Genomic DNA, 25,152 nt, shown 5'->3' with positions numbered 1-25,152 from the left:
AGTCTCTTCTGAAAAAATAATATGTGCTGAATTTATTAAAATTCTAGAGTATTCAGGCTTTTTCAAACCAATAAAAGAGACACATATTGAGAAATAATTCAAGTTGACTATTCTACAATTTTGTGAATAACATATAACACTGTGATTAATGTTCAAGATGCATTTCTCTTAGGAATTCAGATTCAACTTGCTTTGCCTAAGGTACCATTTTGGATATTTCATATTCTTCATCTAATTTTGATTGTAGCTATAGATAATGGTTTTGGGTCTTTATTCTCATGATACAGATAAGAAAACTGAGGCTATTGAAATTGTCTTGTTCAGCAAGAATTCCGACTCCAAATCTAAGCCTTTTCTGTCATACTAGTGATCCTCAGAGATGATATTTTAGAGACTGTCACTGCTGAGAGATCCAGGAGACAGGAAGTCTTTTGCTATGCTGACAAAGGCGCCATCCTATGCCGATGAATAAACAGATGTTAGGCTAGAAGATGGAGAAGGCAATGGCACCCCACTCCAGTACTCTTGCTGGGAAAATCCCATGGACGGAGGAACCTAGTAGGTTGCAGTCCACGTGGTCACTAAGAGTCGGACAAGACTGAGTGACTTCACTTTCACTTTTCACTTTCATGCATTGGAGAAGGAAATGGCAACCCACTCCAGTGTTCTTGCCTGGAGAATCCCAGGGACGGGGGAGCCTGGTGGGCTGCTGTCTATGGGGTTGCACAGAGTCAGACACGACTGAAGTGACTTAGCAGTAGTAGCAGGCTAGAAGAAGTGGGTACAGAGATGGAACATGGGTGGACAGAGCTTGCCAAGCATTTCCATTCCTTTCTATTGAGGGCGAGGTCTAGGTAAACAAAATCCTATCCAAGTTTTTTTTGTTTGTTTTTTTTCTGAATCAGACATGATTTTGACTACCTCAATACGGGGGAATTTAACAATCCTTTTTCTTCTGCACCAAGTGTTGATAAAAAGGAACAAACCACAGGGCCCCTTTTTGTCCTATGGTCTTGACCTCGGAATTGCTAAAGAATGTTTTCATATTTCTTTGTCACAAGTTCTGTTGGAACTGAAGAGAGAAGAAATTAAATTCTGTAAACAAAGTTCAGAAAGACGCCCTTTGGTTCCAGGAAAGAATTTACTTCGGCTCTGCATTCAATCTGGTTTGAATTGGCAGCTGCAACATCTTTGGGAAGTCCCTAAGTAGCTTGGAGAACTGATGCTACATAAAAGAGTAATTGCTGTCATTTGAAATAATTAATGTTTGAGTCCCTGGGTGGTATTGTGAGAAGCAAAATATTTATTAGACTGGCCTGTATATGTAAGGAAAAACTAGACCCTGGAGACAGTAACATTAAAAAAAAAAGAAAGATAAAAAAGAATAATGACCTCAACTCTCTTCCTATTACAGAAAGGAGGAAAAAAAGCTACTGGGATGACAGACATTTTATTCTTTGTGCCTTTTCTTGAAAACAAAAACTGGGACATGGAATAGCAGCAGGACATGGAATGAGTTAGTTATTTGTCACTTTGTCCTTGTATCTCTCCTTAGCTCTTGCAATCTTAGCTCTAACTGCATGTCCACTTCGAAATATTATTCTGCATGAATTTATTTCACTGTGTGTGTCTGGTGAACTTTTTCTCTATCTTCTGTTTCTCTATCTTGAATGTGAATTGAGCAATGGCTAGACTTTGGTTTGAAAGGTCAGCCTTCAAGAGGCTTTTAATTTCCCTCTAGCCTCCAGGACTAACCCCTAAGTAACTACCATAAAAGCTGATCCCAAAAAGCTTTCCCAAAGAGGGGTCAAGGTTTCTGAATTTTAAATCCTGGCCTGTCATTTGACCAAAAGTTTTCCTGGTTTGTGCACTTGCTTATATTTGGTTGTTTACTTCAGAATAATTACATAATTCTAATTGAGCCAAACTGAAGCACATCTGGGGAGCAGCTACCCAATAACTGCTCATGGAGTGAATGAATGAATTGGCTTACTTACCTAAACTTTGTTTCCATCTTTGGATCTGAGAACTAGTGCTTGAATTGACCCTTCCACGTTTGTTCCAAAACTTGTATGCTGCACCAGCATGTCTGGTTATTGTCATCTTGGATATTCCTCTGAAATTTCTTTAATAAAAGGATGAATTTAATGAATATGCAACTAGCCCATAACAGGGGTTATAAACTAACAGTTCATTGGCCAAATCCACACCCAAACATTTTTTATTTGACTTTCAGAGTCTTTTAAGGTTTTTAATTAAAATTTAGGAGTTGGGGATTTTACCCAAAAATATAGATTCTAACTGCTTGCAGTAGATCTATATTTTTCCCACAGCATCATATGGTGGATCAGAATACCAGCTACCTGTTTCAGCAAGTCATGAGCCCTACACTTTACCCCTATTCATGTCTGCCCTAAGAGGAGATGCCGTTAATGATTTTATTTGCTGTTATTCTTCAAATCGGAGAAGGCAACGGCACCCCACTCCAGTACTCTTGCCTGGAAAATCCCATGGATGGAGGAGCCTGGTAGGCTGCAGTCCCTGGGGTCGCTAGGAGTCGGTCACGACTGAGCGACTTCACTTTCACTTTTCACTTTCATGCATTGGAGAAGGAAATGGTAACCCACTCCAGTGTTCTTGCCTGAAGAATCCCAGGGACGGGGGAGCCTAGTGGGCTGCCATCTATGGGGTTGCACAGAGTCGGACACAACTGAAGCGACTTAGCAGCAGCAGCAACTCTTCAAATATATGGTAAATATGTATTTCCCTGTACCACAAGTTTAGACTAAGAGCTGTATAATTTTAGAAAAAATGGAAATAAGTATGTGTTTTTCTTTTAATAGGAAAATAAATTCATTTACAGAAATGTATCATTTTTAATTTGCCTGGCCCATTTGAGTATTTGATTTTACAACTCTTGCCCTAGTGTCTTTTTTCTGTGATAAAGATTCTATGCTTTTCATTTCTCATAGCTTTACAAAAGCTAGAACCCAGAGAGAGAACTACTGTTTTCTGTAAAATAAATCTTTATTATTTTTATTTTTCCTATCAGTGTTCTTCTGAATAGTGATAAATTTAGATTAAAAGCTTATCAGAGACTGCTGACAGAGTGGTAAAAATCAAGGAGATGGAGTTATAGATAGGACATAAATAAATCCAGTCCATGGCGTGAGGACCTGGGGTCACATATGGGGCTGAGCCAAGCTGGAGGCAGGCAGGAAGCTGAGAACTGTATCACAAAGATCAGATAGCAACCAAGTCAAGAATTTACTGGAAGAACCAAGTCAGAGCTCAGGAAACTCAAAGAGGAAAACATGTTTGGAACTTGTGTCCCGCCTAGGTTTTAACACTTCAGCACACATAGAAACTTGAGGCCAGGTCGGTTATTTTTAATCTTTTTTCTTAAAAATCATATTCTAATATCTTCCACTATATAACTTAATTACAACATAAAAATGGTTTCTTCAGCAATTTTTCTAACAGTATACATGAAAGTATAACATATACAAGTATGCAGCTTAAGGATTTTTTAAATAAGTGAACAAACCAGGTAATCAGCATCCAAGTTAAAAAATAAAACATTGCCAACATCTTCACGGCCTTTCTAGGCATTATCCTTCTAAGGCTGACCACTATCCTTATATAATACATAGGTGATTTTTCTTGTTTTCTAATTATATATATATGGAATCATGCAGTATTTACTGGCTTTTTTGATTCAGTATTATATTTGTGAAAATCACACATTGTTGCATGTAGCAATAATGTTTTGTTTTACTGATATTGTATGAAAACACCATAATTTATATATTCATTCTACTCAATGTATATTTGAGCTATTGTTCTCCTTGTCTTTTTCATTTTAGCTATTCATGTAATTGTGAATAATCTGTAAAGGTGAGCACCTTTTCTTATGTTGATTGGCCATTTGAATATTTCTTTTTGAGAAGCATTTTTTCATGTCTTTTTTTTTTTTTTGTATTTTCTTTTTTTTTATTTTAAATTTTATTTTATTTTTAAACTTTACAAATTGTGTTAGTTTTGCCAAATATCAAAATGAATCCGTCACAGGTATACATGTGTTCCCCATCCTGAACTCTCCTCCCTCCTCCCTCCTCATACCATCCCTCTGGGTCGTCCCAGTGCACTAGCTCCAAGCATCCAGTATCGTACATTGAACCTGGACTGGCAACTCGTTTCATACATGATATTATACATGTTTCAATGCCTTTCTCCCAAATCTTCCCACCCTCTCCCTCTGCAACAGAGTCCATAAGACTGTTCTATACATCAGTGTCTCTTTTGCTGTCTCGTACACAGGGTTATTGTTACCATCTTTCTAAATTCCATATATATGTGTTAGTATACTGTATTGGTGTTTTTCTTTCTGGCTTACTTCACTCTGTATAATAGGCTCCAGTTTCATCCACCTCATTAGAACTGATTCAAATGTATTCTTTTTAATGGCTGAGTAATACTCCATTGTGTATATGTACCACAGCTTTCATATCCATTCATCTGCTGATGGACACCTAGGTTGCTTCCATGTCCTGGCTATTGTAAACAGTGCTGCGATGAACATTGGGGTACACGTGGTTCTTTCCCTTCTGGTTTCCTCAGTGTGTATGCCCAGCAGTGGGATTGCTAGATCATAAGGCAGTTCTATTTCCAGTTTTTTAAGGAATCTCCACACTGTTCTCCATAGTGGCTGTACTAGTTTGCATTCCCACCAACAGTGTAAGAGGGTTCCCTTTTCTCCACACCCTCTCCAGCATTTATTGCTTATATAGACTTTTGGATCGCAGTCATTCTGACTGGCATGAAATGGTACCTCATAGTGGTTTTGATTTGCATTTCTCTGATAATGAGTGATGTTGAGCATCTTTTCATGTGTTTGTTAGCCATCTGTATGTCTTCTTTGGAGAAATGTCTATTTAGTTCTTTGGCCCAGTTTTTGATTGGGTCATTTATTTTTCTGGAGTTGAGCTCTAGGAGTTGCTTGTATATTTTTGAGATTAGTTGTTTGTCAGTTGCTTAATTTGCTATTATTTTCTCCCATTCTGAAAGCTGCCTTTTCACCTTGCTAATAGTTTCCTTTGATGTGCAGAAGCTTTTAAGGTTAATTAGGTCCCATTTGTTTATTTTTGCTTTTATTTCCAATATTCTGGGAGGTGGGTCATAGAGGATCCTGCTGTGATGTATGTCAGAGAGTGTTTTGCCTATGTTCTCCTCTAGGAATTTTATAGTTTCTGATCTTATGTTTAGATCTTTAATCCATTTTGAGTTTATTTTTGTGTATGGTGTTAGAAAGTGTTCTAGTTTCATTCTTTTACAAGTGGTTGACCAGATTTCCCAGCACCACTTGTTAAAGAGATTGCCTTTAATCCATTGTATATTCTTGCCTCCTTTGTCAAAGATAAGGTGTCCATATGTGCGTGGATTTATCTCTGGGCTTTCTATTTTGTTCCATTGATCAATATTTCTGTCTTTGTGCCAGTACCATACTGTCTTGATATCTGTGGCTTTGTAGTAGAGCCTGAAGTCAGGTAGGTTGATTCCTCCAGTTCCATTCTTCTTTCTCAAGATAGCTTTGGCTATTCGAGGTTTTTTGTATTTCCATACAAATTGTGAAATTATTTGTTCTAGCTCTGTGAAGAATACCGTTGGAAGCTTGATAGGGATTGCATTGAATCTATAAATTGCTTTGGGTAGTATACTCATTTTCACTATATTGATTCTTCCAATCCATGAACATGGTATATTTCTCCATCTATTAGTGTCCTCTTTGATTTCTTTCACCAGTGTTTTATAGTTTTCTATATATAGGTCTTTAGTTTCTTTAGGTAGATATATTCCTAAGTATTTTATTCTCTCTGTTGCAATGGTGAATGGAATTGTTTCCTTAATTTCTCTTTCTGTTTTCTCATTATTAGTGTATAGGAATGCAAGGGATTTCTGTGTGTTGATTTTATATCCTGCAACTTTACTATAATCATTGATTAGTTCTAGTAATTTTCTGGTGGAGTCTTTAGGGTTTTCTATGTAGAGGATCATGTCATCTGCAAATAGTGAGAGTTTTACTTCTTCTTTTCCCATTTGGATTCCTTTTATTTCTTTTTCTGCTCTGATTGCTGTGGCCAAAACTTTCAAAACTATGTTGAATAGTAATGGTGAAAGTGGGCACCCTTGTCTTGTTCCTGACTTTAGAGGAAATGCTTTCAATTTTTCACCATTGAGGATAATGTTTGCTGTGGGTTTGTCATATATAGCTTTTATTATGTTGAGGTATGTTCCTTCTATTCCTGCTTTCTGGAGAGTTTTTATCATAAATGGCTGTTGAATTTTGTCAAAGGCTTTCTCTGCATCTATTGAGATAATCATATGGTTTTTATTTTTCAATTTGTTAATGTGGTGTATTACATTGATTGATTTGTGGATATTGAAGAATCCTTGCATCCCTGGGATAAAGCCCACTTGGTCATGGTGTATGATCTTTTTAATGTGTTGTTGGATTCTGATTGCTAGAATTTTGTTAAGGATTTTTGCATCTATGTTCATCAGTGATATTGGCCTATAGTTTTCTTTTTTTTGTGGGATCTTTGTCAGGTTTTGGTATTGGGGTGATGGTGGCCTCATAGAATGAGTTTGGAAGTTTACCTTCCTCTGCAATTTTCTGGAAGAGTTTGAGCAGGATAGGTGTTAGTTCTTCTCTAAATTTTTGGTAGGATTCAGCTGTGAAGCCGTCTGGACCTGGGCTTTTGTTTGCTGGAAGATTTTTGATTACAGTTTCAATTTCCGTGCTTGTGATGGGTCTGTTAAGATTTTCTATTTCTTCCTGGTCCAGTTTTGGAAAGTTGTACTTTTCTAAGAATTTTTCCATTTCTTCCACGTTGTCCATTTTATTGGCATATAATTGTTGATAGTAGTCTCTTATGATCCTTTGTATTTCTGTGTTGTCTGTTGTGATCTCTCCATTTTCATTTCTAATTTTATTGATTTGATTTTTCTCCCTTTGTTTCTTGATGAGTCTTTTTCATGTCTTTTGTCTGTTTTTTCCTATTGTACGACTTGATGTTTTTCCTTCCTATAAGTTTTAAAAATACATGTATTCTGTATATGAACCTTATTGTGATACCAGTTTTGCAGATATCTTCTCCCATTCTGAAGCTCATCTTTTCACTAGTGATGTCTTTTGATGAATTGATATATTAAACTATAATATAATCCAATGTATTTGTTTCTTATGGTTAGTGCTTTCTAATGTATTTTATTTAGGAAATCTTTGCCAAGTCATAAAGACATTCTTCTGTACTTCAGGCTTGAAACTTTATTATTTCATCTGTCATAAAATCTGTCCATCTGGAATTAATTTTGTTTATACTGAGAAGTAGAGGTGAAAAAAATTTTTTCATATGGATATCCATTTGACATAGCGTCATTTATTAAGACCAATTTTTCCCCACTGCACTGAGTAATCAAGTGACTGTATGTGGTTTGTTTCTGGACTCTTCTTTCTGTTCCATTGGTCTATTTGTCTGTTCTTGCACCATTCCCCCACTGAAACTGATTAACTACTCTATAACAAGCCTTTGTATCTAATACTTTAAGACTTTCAGATTTATGTTTCTTCTGCAGCATTGACTTTGTTATTCTTGGATCTTTTCATTTCTCATATAAATAATAGGCAGCTTCCTTGGTGGCTCAGCAGGTAAAGAATCTGCCTGCAGTGTGGGAGACCTGGGTTTGATGCCTGGGTTGGGAAGATCCCCTAGAGAAGGGAATGGCTACATACTCTAGTATTCTGGCCTGGAGAATTACATGGACTGTATAGTCCATGGTGTCTCAAAGAGTAAAACATGACTGAGCGACTTTCACTTTCACTTAATTTCTACATGGTTGAGCAAACTCTGGGAGCTAGTGAAGGACATGGAAGCCTGGCATGCTGCAGTCTATGGGGTTGCAAAGAGTTGGACATGACTTAGCGACTGAACAACAATACATATGTACACACAAACTTGTTTGGAATTTGATTGAATTTGTCTAAATTTATAGATCACCTTGGGAAGAAGTGATGTTTTTACAATATTAAGTTGTTTTATCCATTAACATGATTTCAATACCTATTTTATTAGGCTTTCAGCTTTCTCTCAAACTTATTTAACATTTCTCAAAAAGAGCACACCATCCTTCTCAGAGATTTTGCTTTTTATTTATCATTTTGTTATTAATATGTATCTTTTCTGATTACATGCATAATGATTAGTCAAAGTACAAAAATAATTCAACTACAAAAAAAAGAGAAAATAAATAATTCATTCACTATTTCTGCTTCTGCTGCTACTGCTAAGTCGCTTCAGTCGTGTCTGACTCTATGAGACCCCATAGACGGCAGCTCACCAGGCTCCCCTGTCCCTGGGATTCTCCAGGCAAGACCACTGGAGTGGGTTGCCATTTCCTTCTCCAATGCATGAAAGTGAAAAGTGAAAGTGAAGTCACCCAGTCGCATCTGACTCCCAGCGACCCCATGGACTGAAGCCCACCAGGCTCCTCCGTCCATGGGATTTTCCAGGCAAGAGTCCTGGAGTGGGGTGCCATCGCTATTTCTACCTTCTGGGAAAATCACCATGAATATCTTTGCGTAAGTATCTTCCATATATGCCATAAAATGAGGATTGTACTATATACAGTCTTTTTTGTCTTCCTTTATCTCCTTGCGGCTTCCTTTGTGACTCAGCTGGTAAAGAATCTGCCTGCAATGTGAAAGACTCGGGTTCAATCCCTGGGTTGGGAAGATGCCCTGGAGAAGGGAAGGGCTATCCACTCCTGTATTCTGGCCTGGAGAAGTCCATGGACTGTATAGTCCATGGGGTCGCAAAGAGTCAGACACAACGGAGTGACTTTCACTTTCACTTTTTCACTTATCTCCTAAAGTATTTCAAAGATATTTTCTCACTTGTATAAGTTTCTATTTAAACATGATTTTAAAAATACTTAAGTATTACTGTTCCAACATATTGGCATCAAATAAACTATTTAACAGAACGCTTATCATTGTTAATTTCAAGTTTCTTTAGATTCTTTTTCTATTCTGAATCATACTGGAACAAAAATTCTTGTAAATAAATATTTGGTTTTATGCTTGACTATCAGGATTCTGTGAAATTTGGGGGGCCCTTCTTGCCAGGTGTCCTCATGAGAATGAAGTCATCTTTAAACACTACATGACAATCTTTGGCTGCACCACCAAGTCATCCAGGGAAGACAGCATGACCTAGGAATTCAACTGCTTCCTTTTGATCATCTCATTATTGGATGATTATCCAAAATACTTCATTGTGGGAGCAGAAAATGTGGGCTCTAAGCAGATGGAGCCAAACCACATACTCCTCCATGGGAAGGCCGTGGTGCTGATGGGCAAGAACACGTGACATGCGAGGCCACGGAGGACATCTGGCAGACAGCCCAACTCCCCCCCATCTCCTGTCTTCACTAAATCACATGGTAAACCACATTTGGTAAATTTCCTCAGAGATATCCAACACATTTTCGCAATGCCTCAGAAGCTCCAGATGTGGAGAAGACAGTGCCCCAGATGGAATTTAGAAGACATTCCTCTGGTGTGTTTCTCATATTATAGGCACTTTTCTCCCTACTTACTTTGCAGTAGGAAGGGCAAAGGAGGTGGGAGAGCCACAGGGCTGTAGGCCTGCTGTGGTCAACTGGGTCTGGTTCTGTGTAGAGTCTGGTGCTCATCTCTGCAGGAGATTGCTTCTTGATCCTAAAAGCTACTTTTCTGATTGTCCTTCTTCAGGGCTAGAATGACGAGCCTTGTCATTTATTCAGGGTTACTCTTTTGGGAGGGATTTATCTTTTATCTGTATCCTATTTTAAAAAATAATTCCTGGGGGATTTGTCTGCAGTGGCATATATGAACTGTATCACATGTATCAACTCCTCTTGACTGGTAATGGATAACTGGAGAACTAGGTGGAGAAACAGATTCATGGTTTAGAAGAAAAGATGCTAGAATAGTTTATCAATACTAATTAGGAATGTGTGTGTTGGGAAAAGTATATTTCTGATTCTGAGTCTATATTCTCAGTGCTTAGGATGCTAGATTAGGGAAGGCATTAGGAATGACCATTAGGAAACAGGTGGAGGTAAAATCAGTTGAAAAAATTACCAGAGAGTTCCTGGTTGGCACCTTGGATGGGTGGGCTTAAATAATGTTCCCTTGAGCCCACCCATTTCTCATCCCCTGCAGGATCTTTCTCCCATCTGTAAATACGTGTCCTTAAATTGCTCCTAGTTTTTTCATAGTTTTTCCTTTACTTTCACCTCTACTGTTCTTCTCTATTCTCAGAAATCTTTCTTACTTTCAACAAGTGTGTTTAGTGGGATGGATGGCAAATAATAATAACTGAATTCAATTCAATGTACTGAATCTTCAGTTCAGTTGAGGCAACAAAATTCTTCTAATGGTAATTGTCTTATTTGTAAACCTTCACTGAATCATGTGAGGTACACATACAAGCAGAAACACAAAAACAGTCACTTTCTTCCAGTGAAACCTTCCTCATATAAACTGATTATTTTAACACTGGATATGAATAATACTATGATAAAAGCAGTTAACAGGAAGGCCACTTATGGAGAACTGTGATGGAGCAGAGCTTTTACCCTCCTTGCAAGCTAACACATTAGCCTAACACAATTTCATGGAATCTGAGAGAAGACATCAATCATACTTCTGGATCGAAGACAAAGAATTCTGTTACTCATGACACAAACATGGACTTCATGTTTGCGTCACTTCTCTTGCCCAGCAATTCCCACAAAGGAGAGATCCGTCTGGATGTTTGTGTCATAGCTGAGGTTGCCTTGAGTTTAGGGAACCTGAATCTTTGATTCTATACAGTATGAAAGTACTACTCTTTCCTCTTCAGAGAGAGAGACACCATCTATCTTCTAAGACTGCTGGCTGTATAAACACCCTTAAAAAGACAGCCAGAAACAAATGGACACTTCATACCTCACTCATAAGACATGCGAAATCACAGGAGCCCCATGGAGAATTTGCTCTGCCTGGAAATCAAGGAGGAATTCTTAGAGGCATTGTCTAACTTTAATAATAAATATGAGGTCACCAGGCAGAGAAGTAAAACACCCTAGAGAGTGGAAATTGAGCGAGCAAAGACATGGATATAGGATGAGGAAAGTACTAGGACTATTTCCAGTGACTACAGACTAAAGTATTGTTCTCAGCTTCAACGATTTAATCAAATTTTGATCATTACTGAAATTTAATTGTTGCTGTACATTGATGTCATCATGATCCCAGGGATACATGTGAGACAAACCATGGCATTGAATGCACTGAAGGATGGGATGTAGATCAGGATACAATCTGCAGGGAGAAATATGTTTTGCCTTCTGGGGCCACACACAGTAATTGCTTCTCACCCCCGATTATGATGGCCGTGCTACAGCTATCTGAAGATAGCTCCTATCCCAATGCCTTCAGAGTCCTTGGGTCTTTTAGCCACTTAGCATATGTCATGGTTTTTAAATGCTTCCCCAACTTTATCCTTTTCCAGACATAACCCTAATAAAAGTGCATCATCTGGAACTGGGCAGAATTTCTGGGTCTTGAGTTCATCTTTTAAACTACTGAGGATCTAAGTGACTAACTCCAATGATTGCTTTGTTGCACAGCAACCAACTGAGCCATAAAGGTATCATCCTACCAACCCAATAAGTATTATATAAGGCTTTTGGACTAACCTGGCCCTGCCAAGGAAGATTCTGACCAATCTGGAGAAGAGAATTTTTGGTAGCCTAACAATCCTTCCTGAATTGGGGGCAGAGAACCACCTGCATCAGTATAACGGGGAGGAGAGTTGTGACGAATACATGCAGATTCCTGAGCACTACCCCCTAACAAATTAGTTTACCAGCAGCATTTTTAACAAACTCCTTTGGTGATTTTTTATGCACTCAAATATTTTTATGCACTCAAATATTAGAAATCCCTGCTTAAGAAGGTCCTTAGGAAATGAGTCTTTTTGTCCTGAAGGAGTTAATAGACATTGCTCAGGGGCCAATGAGCTTCCCAGCACGGGGGAGGAATTTCCCACCTATTTCTGCCAGTGTGTCTCCAACACCCCTCAGAGGAAAGGATAATTTATCCTTCTTATCTCATTATTAGGGGCTGAGTGGGAGGGAGATTGTTTCTTTTTGTCCTGAAGGTGACCCACGCAAGTGACAAGGTGTCGCCTGTGCTATGTAGCTCAGACTCCATAACCCACAGAAAAAGATTCACATGGGTTGTCAGGCTCGGTGTAAAGCGATAGATCATGGAGGTGAACAATACACAGGGTTTATCAGAAGTGTGGATGTCTAGAGAAATATACTGACCATAAGGTGATGGGCACGCTAAAAAATATACATCGCAATAAGTGCTGTGAATGAAATAAGTGGTGTACAGTGAGTGAAGGCATGAAAGGTGAAGTGGGTTCATTATCCTTCAAAGGAAAAGAAAAAATGTAAAGAAAACTCACTAAGTCTATGGAAAACTAAAAGACAGGCAAATGCCAATGATATGTCCTGAAATAAATATTTTCTATTTAATATATGGTTACATTTAGCACATTATCTCATTTAATTCTTACAATAATTTCTCCAGGTTAGATCCAGTTGCACGTGTTTAATAGATGAAAAAACTGAGAGTTGGAGGGTTTGAATTATTAAAGTTATTCCACAAATGTTTATGGAGCATCCTCCATGCATGGCATCATATAACCTCTTTGATTAAGTCCTATAACCAGTCAGTGGATGGCCTCTGACTTCAGGATGCACACTTGCTGTGATCTCTGGTCAAATTGCCCATAGCATGGTTACCAAATATGTAAATGTAAGTTACAGCATAACTTAAATGTAAGTACAATGTACCATACAAACTAAAACATAAGAGTTATAAGCCTATAAGAACTATGTGGATTAAAAATGTCATTTGGAACACCTGAAAAGGCTTCTTGGAGAAATATGGACTTGAGCTGGGCTTTTAAATGTTAACGGGATTTAGTGATGGTATCAAGAATAGAGGACACTTACAAAAATGCAAAAAAACACTAATTAAATGCAATAAAAATGCTAGTTCAACCTGTGTTTATTGAAGACTTACAAGATGCACAACTCTTTCAGTCACTAAGCTCTGGGACTTCAAAATCAGCACCAATCTTTTATGAAAGAATTTACAGCCCAGCTGGGGAGACAAGATATAAAGTTATAAAACAATTAGTGATAAGAACTAACAGCACTATGTAATGTAATGTATTAGGTTATGTAATGTAAACTAATGTACTAGGTTATGTAATGGATCACTCAACTCTCTAAGTCAAGGGCTATAACAATAAATGATACGGTGACGGCTATTTAGACAGTAAGAGGCAAAAAAATTAGAACCTAAGTAAATTTGACCTCTAAATGACTTTGGAAATTCCAGAAAGAAAAACCTGGAGGCAAATTAGCATGTTTGTGTGTGTGTATGTGTATAAGATTGCATTTTTCCAGGAAAGATAGACTCAAGGTTGTGTTTTAGTCTTTCTGTATCCTTTTTTTCCCTCTTCTGTATCCTTTTTGAAGTAAAGTACTTACTGACACTATAGGAGGAAACACATGTGATGTTTTCTGCTTCCTCCTAAGAGTACAGATTTCTATTAATTTCCTATTTCTCAAAGCTTTGTGCTATACTTTTTATTGTTCTTTTGCCAAGGCCGTCCTTCTTAACTTTCTACTGGATTCAAAGTACAATAATGAATTCTTAGAATGGAAATTGTGTGTATATTTAGTTTTTTTCCAGGGCATATATTTTAAAGCTTTTTTTCTTTTATTAAAATATTTGAAACATTTATGACAACTGCTGATATTTGTTACACTTTGGTTGTGAGTACATGAATGTCTCTATTGTATCATGTACCATATATATCCTATTAGATTATATTTAAATTTTTCAAAATAGAAACAAACTTTTTACCCAATTATAATATTCCCAAATTCTTGGCATTAGGAATATAGCTCACAGCTACAATCTAACATCCATCATCAACAAATGAGGCAAACCCCAGGATAACTTATATCCAACACAGCAAGTAGGAGGAAAGTGAGAAAGATTAGCTTGGGATGACAGTTACAAAACTGTTTTAATATAAAAAGGAAGGCAAATCTCTAACTTAAGTTTAACAGAATCAAATTGCGATAGAAGTCAAATGTACCACCCAGAAAACAAAAAGAAGAAATGGTATAATTCCATATTTTTTACTATTCCTCTTCTCTACACATCCTTCCAAGGCTTCCAAACACATAATGCATTTAACATCTCTAGCTCAGAAAAGTCTTTATGAATTCAAGAAATGAAATGACTGGCTCATTTCCTAATAGTTTAGGGGCATAGCCTTCCTGGGGTTTTGTTTAGTCGCTAAGTCGTGTCTGGCTCTTGAGACCCCACGGACTGTAGCCTGCCAGTCACTCTCAAACCGCAGCACACACGCTGTCTAGTTGGACCTGGACTTCCATCAGAATAGTTGATGGAAGTGTCTCCATTTTTGCAACTTTTGTATTTGAAAGACAATGAATTTTTTTAACTGAACCTTGTTTTCCAGAACAGATTTAGAGATTTACAAAAAATTAAGATGATAATACACTTGGTTTCCCCTACTTTTTATTGAGGTTACATTGGTTTATAACATAATGTAAATTTCATGTATACAACATGATATTTCAACTTCTGTACACATTTTCCACTCCTCCCCTTACAGTCAACTCCCTTTACTAATTTTGCCTTTCCCCTTCCACCCTGGCAACCACTGCTCTGTTCTCTATGTGTTTGTTTTTGTTTGTTAAATTATTTATTTGTTTTATAGTTCACATGTGAATGAAGTCACATGCTTTTTGTCTTTCTCCCTCTGATTTATTTCAGTTTGCATAATATTCTCAAGGTCCATTCGTGTTTTTGCCAATGGCAAGATTTTATCTTTTTCATGATATCTTTGAATGAGTAGTATTCCATTGTGTGTGTGTGTGTGTGTATACCAACCACATCTTCTGTCTTCTTTTTCCTTGGACTCTTAGGCTGTCTCCATCTCTTGGTTATTGTTAATAGTGCTGCAATGAACATAGAGGTGCCTATATTGTTTTGAACTAGTGTTTTTGTTCATTTCAGATAAATGCCCAGAGGTGGATATTAATTGGCTGGATCACAAGATAGTTCTATTCTTAATTTTTTGAGGAATCTTCATACTGTTTTCCACAGTGACTTCACCAACTTACAACCCCAGCAACAGTATATAAGTGTTCTTTTTCTCTACATTCTCTCCAACATTTGTTATTTCTATCCTTTTTAATAATAGCCTTTATAATTCCAATTATAGTTCTGATTTGCAGTTCCCTAGTACAGCAATGTTTAGCCATCTTTTCATGTACCTGTTTCCCATCAGTGTTTCTTCTTTACAGAAATGTCTATTCTGATCTTCTGTCCCTTTTTAGTCGGGTTGTTTAGGGGGGGTTTGTTGTTGTTAAGTTGTTTGAATTCTTTCCATATTTGAATATTAATCCCCTAATGGATATACAATCTGCAAATATCTTCTCCCATTCAGTAGATTGTCTCTTCAACTTTATTGATAGTTTCCTTAGCTATGCAGAAACTTTTTAGTTTGATGTAATTCCATTTGCTTATTTTTGCTTTTGTTTCCCTTGCATGAGAAGACAGATGCCAAAAAAAAAAAAAAAAGGATATTTCTCCTTTATATCTGAATGATAACTTTGCTGGATAGAGTATTCTTGGCAGACAGTTTCAGTATTCTAAGTATGTCAAATATTTTAAGTATGTAAGATAATTTTCAGTATTGTCTTTCAGTATTTTAAGTATGTCGTTCCATTGTCTCCTGGCCTTGTAGAGTTTCTGCTGAAAATCTGCTGATTGTCTATTGTGGTTTCCTTTGTAGGTTACTGTTTTTTTTCCCTGTCTGCCTTCAAAATTCTTTCTTTGTCATCAACTTTTGATAATTTTACTATAATGTTTTGGAGACAGTTTTTTTGTGTTGAGGTAATTGGACGTTCTCTTAGCTTCATAGACTTGTATATGTTTCTCCCCCAAATTTGGAAAGTTCTCAGTTACTGTTTCTTTAAATAAACTCTCTGCTTCCTTCTCCCCCTCTTTTCATTCTGGGATACCCATTATCCTTATGTTTCCCTTCCTTATAGAGTCAGATAGTCCTCACAGAATTTCTTCATATTTTAGCTTCTAATTTTTTAGATTTTTTGAATGTGGATCATTTTTTAAAAGTCTTTACTGGGATTTCTTTGGAAGGAATGATGCTAAAGCTGAAACTCCAGTACTTTGGCCACCTCATGCGAAGAGTTGACTCATTGGAAAAGACTCTGATGCTGGGAGGGATTGGGGGCAGGAGGAGAAGGGGATGACAGAGGATGAGATGGCTGGATGGCATCACTGACTCGATGGACGTGAGTCTCAGTGAACTCCGGGAGATGGTGATGGACAGGGAGGCCTGGCGTGCTGCGATTCATGGGGTCGCAAAGAGTCGGACATGACTGAGCGACTGATCTGATCTGATCTGATTGACTTTGTTACAATATTGATCCTGTTGTTTATGTTCTGATTTTTTGGGCCATGAGGCATGTGGGATCTTAACTCCCTGACCAGGAATCAAACCTACACTCCCTGCATTAGAAGGCAAAGTCTTAACCATTGGACTGTCAGGAAAGTCCCATTGGTTTAGATTTTAGCTGTTTCTACTTGTATCATTTCTAAATTTTTATCTTCCAGCTCACTAATTCTTTCTTCCTTATGGTCTGCTCTATTTCCAATACTTTCCAATGTTTCTTTGTCTCATTTATTAAATACTTTAGCTCCATAATTTCTATTTGGTTGTATTTTAGAGTTTCAATCTCTTTGGTAAAGTATTCCATCTGTTTATTAATTTTATTTCTGAGTTCATTGAACTGCCTGTAAATTTTCTTGTAGCTCATTAGTTTCTTCATAGTGGCCATTTTGAATTCTCTATCAGTTATATCACAATATTCCATAACTTTAAGTGTGGCTTCTGGAGAATTATTATTTTCTTTTTGTGATACTGTATTCCATGATTTTACATGATACTTGATGAATTGTTCCTCTGCTGGTGAATATGAAGTAGCAAACACCTTTCATCTTTAGGTAGAGCTCTTATTTAACTTGATTCTAAAGATTCAAGTTTAGTAATTAGAGACCTTTCTTTTGTTTTTCAGTAGCTGGCACTAGATCACAGGTTTCTGTTTCTCTTACCTGAGCTACCTCTGAGATACAGGCATCAGTTCAGATCAGATCAGTCGCTCAGTCGTGTCCGACTCTTTGTGACCCCGTGAATCGCAGCACACCAGGCCTCCCTGTCCATCACCAACTCCCGGAGTTCACTCAGACTCACGTGACAGGGTGACACGTGACAGCAGGGTGACAATATACAGCCTTGACGTACTCCTTTTCCTATTTGGAACCAGTCTGTTGTTCCATGTCCAGTTCTAACTGTTGCTTCCTGACCTGCATACAGATTTCTTAAGAGGCAGATCAGGTGGTCTGGTATTCCCATCTCTTTCAGAATTTTCCACAGTTTATTGTGATCCACACAGTCAAAGGCTTTGGCATAGTCAATAAAGCAGAAATAGATGTTTTTCTGGAACTCTCTTGCTTTTTCCATGATCCAGCGGATGTTGGCAATTTGATCTCTGGTTCCTCTGCCTTTTCTAAAACCAGCTTGAACATCAGGAAGTTCACGGTTCATGTATTGCTGAAGCCTGGCTTGGAGAATTTTGAGCATTACTTTACTAGCATGTGAGATGAGTGCAATTGTGCGGTAGTTTGAGCATTCTTTGGCATTGCCTTTCTTTGGGATTGGAATGAAAACTGGCCTTTTCCAGTCCTGTGGCCACTGCTGAGTTTTCCAAATTTGCTGGACTATTGAGTGCAGCACTTTCACAGCATCATCTTTCAGGATTTGGAATAGCTCAACTGGAATTCCATCACCTCCACTAGCTTTGTTCGTAGTGATGCTTTCTAAGGCCCACTTGACTTCACATTCTGGGATGTCTGGCTCTAGGTCAGTGATCACACCATCGTGATTATCTGGGTCGTCAAGATCTTTTTTGTACAGTTCTTCTGTGTATTCTTGCCATCTCTTCTTAATATCTTCTGCTTCTGTTAGGTCCATACCATTTCAGTCCTTTATCAAGCTCATCTGAGATATAGCAGATACGGTGCTAGACCACCACGATAAAACAGATGTTGCAATAAAGCAAGTCACATGAACTTTTTGGCTTCCCAGTACATACAGAACTTACGTTTATACTATACTTTATATAGTATAAACATAACTTCAGTTATGTTAAGCTTGTAATAGCATTATGTCTAAAAACCATTTTCACATACCTTATTTTTAAAAAAACTTTATTTCTAAAAAATGCTAACCATCATTTGACAATGCAGGGTTACCACAAACCTTCAATTTACAAAAACAAAAAACAAAACAAAAAAACACCCACACACAAATAAGCAAAGCACAATAAACAAGGTATATCGTTATTTGAGAATCAGCACTTTCCACCCTCTAGGACTGTTGTAAATTTTACTCAAAAAATGGTAAGGAGTTCCAACCAATTAATGGAATGAAGAATTTGGTGCCAGCAACACATTTTCAGTATTGAGAATAAAGTAGAAATAGAAGAGAATCTTCTTAACACTACTAGTCTTACACTTTAGCTATTTATCCAACTTGAGAAAGTTTAATTGAGTAATGTGTGATGTTACCTTGAATCCATTTGTAATAGTTAATTTATAAAGCAAAAATTTAGAAATCTAATTTTCTTTGTCTGTATATCTTTTGTCAATCTTGTATATTTACCAATTGAGTACATGTTATATAAAACAAGAACTATTATTTCCAGGAGAGGCTTAGATTAATGTTTGATGACCTCATTTCAAACATATCAAATTATTTACAAGCTTAAATTATGTAGTTATATAAATATTTAACTGCATTTATTATTTTTATATTCAATTTTCTTATTAAATACATCAAAATTTGCAACAAGTTTCAGTTTCTGGGTTGACAACTGATAACTTTAATGCAATTGTGTACCAGTATAAAGAACCGGAAGCTACATAATTCTAAGCTGAATCTTCTTGAGCCCTAGATAGAAGCACTAATACCCTCCCCCATATCCCCTACACACACGTTCTTTTTGAGTTTTTATGATGGCAGTGGGAGATTCCAAATTAATACTCATTTTATGAGATTAGATTTAAAATCTTGACCTCTGAGTTCTTTCACCTTTGTCTCATGACATGCTTAGATGGCATTCTGTAATCCTTTCCTAGGTTGTTTTATTAATTAATTAGATTAAATCTATAAATCTATTTAATGTTTGAGTGTATTAACCACAACTCTAAAGTCATTTTAATGATAAATGTTTGCCATCTTCTCCTTTTAACTCTCAAATCACATTTTTGCCTCTACATTCTGAGAAAATTTTTCCTTTCCTATTAAATTGATTTGATTTTTTTTTTTATTGGGTAATCGGAGTATCTTAAATTGAATGTAGTTTGTATACCTCCTCTGTCCCATTTGCCTTATGAAGGTTTTTTGGTGAAATAGCCACTTTTCACTAGTGTCCATGAATGGATAGTGTTACCATTGTATCACAAAAAGAACTCATAATCTCTCTCATATGGTTAGAGCTATGTTTCTCCTGGGGGATTTGCAACTTGTGATTTAAATCTGAAAGAATTCTTCTCTGGACCACCTTTAGACTCAAAACCGCAATGTAGATTCCTGCCTCCCTGCACCGCAGATTGCAAACTTGTCAGCCCCACGTCTGCGTGAGCCAATCCCTTAAAACTCTCTCTCTCTCACCATATAGATCACCGTATAGGCTCTGTTTCTCTGGAGAACTCTAATACAATTTTTTTTGCTTTTTGTTTTGTTTTGTTTTGTTTAAGATGTGGGGTGTGTAGTATAGATGTAGAAGTGATTCTGTGATTGCTAAGGCCAGGTTTCAAAAATGATGGGGCTTCTGCTTACTTCTTTTGGGTTGCTTGCTGGTGAGAGCCAGCGATTACTCTGGAAGATGAATGAAAAAACTGCATGTTGGTGTTCTGACTACAGTCCAGCTCAGATCCCACATGGCAGCCAACCTTAACCACCAGACACATGAAGGAGGAAAGGAGGGAGGGAGGGAGGGATCTTGTGGTCCAGCCCTCAGCCACTGAGCTGCACTAATTTATTCTTCAGGGAACAGAAAGATGCTAGCTTCAACTCTCCCCAACGCCAGCTCTGCCTAAGTTGCAGGTTTGTAAGCAAACAAAATGATAATTGCCGTTTTAAGCCACTAGTTTTTGGGTGGATTGTAAACAACAATTGATAACTGAAATACCTTGTAAGTAAACATATGGATCAGCTTAGACTAGGTTTAATTACAATAGCTATCAACTCGCCAAATCTCAGAGACTTAATAACATCAAAAGTTTATTTCTTGCTCCTATCACTTGCCGACTGTGAGTCAGCTGCAGTTCTACTCCAAATAATCTTTGCTCTGGACCCAAAATGAGAGGGCAGCTTCAGTCTGCAGCTTAGTGATGTCATAGCAAAGGGTCAAAAGGAAATGAGGTAACTACACTTTGGCCCTTAAAGCTTCTACTTGGAAGATTCATACATTTCCACTCAGGCTTCATTAGACAAATCATATGGCCAAGATGATTACATTTCAAATGGGGCAGGAAAGGATGGCCTCCTGCAAGAAACAGCAGAAGCTGGACTTCCCTGGTGGTTCAGTGGATAAGAATCTGCCTGCCAATGCAGAGGACAGGAGTTCAATCCCTGGTCCAGGAAGATTCCACATGCCATGGAACAACGAAAGCCTGTGTGCCACAAGTACTGAGCTCGTGCTCTAGAGCCCACGAGCTGCAACTGCTAAAGCTCATGAGCCTAGAGACTGTTCTGCAACAAGAGAAGCCACCACAATGGGAAGCCTGCACATCCTCACTCACCGAACTAGAGAAAGCCCACACAAAGCAGCAGAGACCCAGCACAGCTGTAAATAAAATGAAGGAGCAGAAGCCACATGAGCAGCCATACTGGGACATGCACTCATCACCCTCTCACGGGGAGGAGTGGGGAACTTGCTGGACAGTGTTGTGATCTGCCGGAGGGGACATCCTTATGTAGGAGAAAGCACAGGAAACAGTCAATGGTTTGGACCCTTTCTAAATCTAGTTCCTGAAAAAAAAATTGCTCAAACATCAATACCTCTCATAAAACATTGCCCACTCTCCCTGTTCCCTGTTCTCATAGTACTTAGCATTTCCCTCCTCAATATTTATCATACTCTTGTAATACATCATACTAGTAGGCAAATGAATTTAACCTGAATGCTATCTCTAAAAGACAATGAGTTATTGAGGATTTGTGAGTAGAAGGGCAAAGCAATCTACCTTATATTTTAGAAAGACTGATCTGGTAGGCGTTTGGAAGATGGGTTCAGATAGGATGAAACTGGAGACCAGTTAACCAGCAACTCAGCATTTTGTCTAGAAGTGTAGTGACTAGGGTCTGAATAAGTTCATAATGGGACAAAGGCCAAGGACATGGGTTAAAATTGTTAATAAATTTCATTGACTAGCATGAGTGATAAATAGGATATGGGAAGTGAGAGAGAAAGAGATGGGGATGCTTGAGTTTTCCAGTTTAAATAATTTCTCATTAAGATAGAACAACTGGCATGTTTCCTTTCTTATGTTATCATTTCTAACTTTCCAGAGAAGAGAGCCTAATTTGCAAAAGAAAAAAAAAAGACTTCCAGGAACACAGGACTTTTGTTTAAGACAGGAGTGTTCTACTAGTTTATCAATGTTTGTGTCATAGGTCTTAGATACTTCTTACCCAAAATCTACATGAAAATTATTCTTAGACCAAGAAAAAAATAATGGCAATAAAATTTAAACTTGAACTCTGCTGAAATGTGTGTCTGGAAATTCTGGGCAAGGAAGGATGTGAAACCATCAGAAATGACGCTGCCCGCTGCTCCATGACAAGTCATAAAAAGACACAGAGGGTTGCTCAGCAGAGCAGTATCTATCTACTTGGAAGTTCTCCAACTGAATGGCAAGAGAGACTATCTTTGGGGAAAGAGGAGGGGGAGAAGATTTATCTGCCCAGATTCCTCCCAATGGATGTTTTGCCATATTCAACATTTTTTTCCCACAAGGAGAAAATGTGCCTGGGTTGTGTCATCCAGTCTTTTCATCCCCAAACGCTGATACATGGTGTTCTGTCTAAATCTAGAAATGATGACCAGAACTGGAAACACCAACAGGGCTGGTAGTCAAGGTTGAGTCAACACACTCAGCGCCAATTACTGGGTAGCCTTAGATAGCAGAGCGACAGGGACAAGCAGAGTTTAGGGGACTGTACTTGACAAGTGGAGTAGTAGCTGGAGTCCTGGGAGACCTGTGGAGTTGAAGGAAGCTGAAAGGGTGTATAAGATGTGTGCCCCATACATAACCTATTTTCTTTACTATGTCACTGCTGCACACCAGATACTCTGTTCAGATCATCTAATCATTATAACCTTGTAGACATTTTACATGTGAGGAAAATGTGTGACAGAGGTTAATGTGTTGGCTAAGTCCACACTGCTAGAAATGCAGAACAATTTGGAAGGAATTTCTTGGCCACAGTACTAAATTGGCAGACTCGGAGGAAAGTCTCCTGCACTTGATTATCGACATCATGAAGTTGAGACCCTGGCTGTCTTATTGCCACAGAAGATATGCATTCCATTAGCACTGCTTGAATAAATTTAACAAACAAAACACTCCATTACTCGAAAAAAATATTTTATTTGCATTCTTTCTCCTTAACTTACCTATTGTGTAATTTTTCAAAACCATAGGACTCTGGGTCCCTTTGGAATGCTGAAAAATATAGTTTAGAAGAAAAAAAAGAGTCTCAATTATGTACAATATGAATTCTCATTGGTAGACATACTTTTCTCACTATGATATATTATTTATGAAAAAGTGCTCCCTGAGAGCAGAATGCAATCCCCATCTCATCATTCAGCAATAAATCATTAAAATTTAACAATAAATCCGCTGAGTTTTTATCTCAAATGTTAGACTTTAAGCACATAAGATTAACTGCTTGTATACAATAACGAGTCATCAACAATATGAAAGCCTTTGAAGCACAACACTTGGTAAATTATTAAGCTCCCATAGCTTTGAAAGACCATAATACAGATATTTTGTTTTTCCTTCTTTGACAGCCATAATTAGATTTATGTTTGATGACAGTGTGGTTAAAAATGAATATGGAAACATTATCCAATAACACAGCACATTGAATAGCATACATGCCTGCCAATAACATATACATTCTGAATTTAATATATATCAAGAAAGAAGAGGAAGATAAAGTATAAAATGTGGCTTGCAGTTACATGGATTTTTTTTTTTCACAAATGTACAAAACTGATCCTAAAATTTATATGGAAATGTAAGAGACCTCGAAAGCCAAAGCAATCTTTGCTTTGGCAAAAAGAATAAAGCAAGAGCACTCATATTTTCCTGTTTCAAAACAGACTGTAATCAAGACAGTGTGGTACTTCCATAAGGATAGATATATAGATTGATAGAATAGAATTAAGAGTTAGTAAACAAACCCTTACATTTATTGTAAATTGGCTTTTGACAAGGGTGCCAAGATGCCTCAATGGGGAAAGAACAGCAAATGGTTCTGGGATGCCTGGGCATATCCACATACCGGTAAATCAAGCTGGGCTCCTATCACACACCATATAACAAAATTATCTCAAAATAGACATAAACCTAAAGGTACAAAACTATGAAATCATTAGTGGAAAACATAAGAATAAATCTTGGTAACCTTGGGTTAAACCATGGATTCTTAGATACAATACCAAAAGCGCAAGTGACAAGATAAGAAAATAGATAAAGTAGACTGTATTAAAATTTAAAATTTTTGGACTGCAAATGATATTAAGCAAGTGAAAGGAAAACCCAAAGAATAGGAGAAATATTGCAAATCATGTATCTGATAAGTGACTGAAGTCTAGAATTTATAAAGAACATTAATAATTCAATAATAAAAAGACAAGTCAAAAGTGGGTAATCGACATGAATAGTCATATCTCCATAGTTGTGCGAATAACCAATAGACTCTAAATTTTGATAGATGTCATAGTCATTATGGAGTTGAAAATCAGAGCTACAGTGCAATATCATTTCACATCCCATAAGATGAATATCATCAAAAAGACAGACAGTAGCAAGTATTAGGAGAACGTGGAGAAACTGGAACCCACGTTGCTTGCTACCGGAAATGTAAAGTGGTGTAGTCACTTCCCAGAAAAGTTGGACAGTTCATCAAAATGTAAACCCTAGAGTTGACATAGGATCCAGCAAGTCTACCTATTTCTAGGTATATACCCAAGAGCAATGAAAACATGTCCACACAAGAACTGGTACAAGAATGTGCCAAACAACATTATCCGTAATAGCAAAGAAGTGTAAGCCACCCACATATCCACCAACTGATACATAAAATGTGATATATCTATACAACGTAATTGTATACAGTATTTATCCACAGAAAGGAATGAAGTACTGTACATGGTATAACATGGATGAAACTTGAAAATATTATGCTAAGTGGAAAAAAGCAGTCACAAAAGGCAACATATTGCATGACTGCATTGATATCCAATGTCCAGGATACAGGGATAGAAAGTAAATTAGTGCCTACCTAGGGTCGGACATGGGGACTCATTGCTAATGAGTATGAGTTTTTTGGTGAGGTGATAAAAATGTTATAAATTTAGATTATAATGATGGCTGCACAATCCCTTGAATATACCAAAACCCATTGAACTGTACACTTAATTTTTTTAATTAATTACTTTTTGGCTATGCTGGTTCTTCATTGCTGCATGGGCTTTTCTCTAGTTGTGGAGTGGGGGACTACTCTCTAGTTTAGGCATGCAGGCTTCTCATTTCTGTGGCTTCTCTTATTGCAGAGCATGGGC

The 25,152-nt window shown here is 37.5% G+C and overlaps 1 protein-coding gene across 5 annotated transcripts in view; it reads right to left on the bottom strand.

The window, feature by feature from the left end:
- The window catches only part of FAS (Fas cell surface death receptor), a 102,045-nt gene that overhangs the window by 22,767 nt on the left and 54,126 nt on the right, over positions 1-25,152 (bottom strand). For 2 of the 5 annotated variants that reach the window (XR_015155573.1, XR_015155574.1), the window contains exons 9-10: positions 22,972-23,020; positions 1,998-2,125 (exon numbers count right to left, since the gene is read on the bottom strand). Coding sequence is in view for 1 of the 5 variants with exons in the window: in XM_086378461.1 (XP_086234587.1) it covers positions 13,228-13,264; positions 22,972-23,020 (86 nt within the window). In the remaining 4 variants the exon portion in view is untranslated. Of the gene's footprint in view, positions 1-1,997; positions 2,126-13,150; positions 13,265-22,925; positions 23,021-25,152 lie in introns of those variants that run through there. The other 3 variants (XR_015155575.1, XM_086378461.1, XM_086378466.1) reach the window with 2 other exon arrangements.

This window comes from Bos grunniens, chromosome 26 (assembly GCF_055505025.1).
Source record: "Bos grunniens cultivar Pamir isolate PY7600 chromosome 26, Bosgru_T2T1.0, whole genome shotgun sequence".
NCBI classification, from domain to species: domain Eukaryota; kingdom Metazoa; phylum Chordata; class Mammalia; order Artiodactyla; family Bovidae; genus Bos; species Bos grunniens.
The sequence above is the reverse complement of the archived record's forward strand: the minus strand, read 5'-3'. Positions and strand labels throughout refer to the sequence as shown.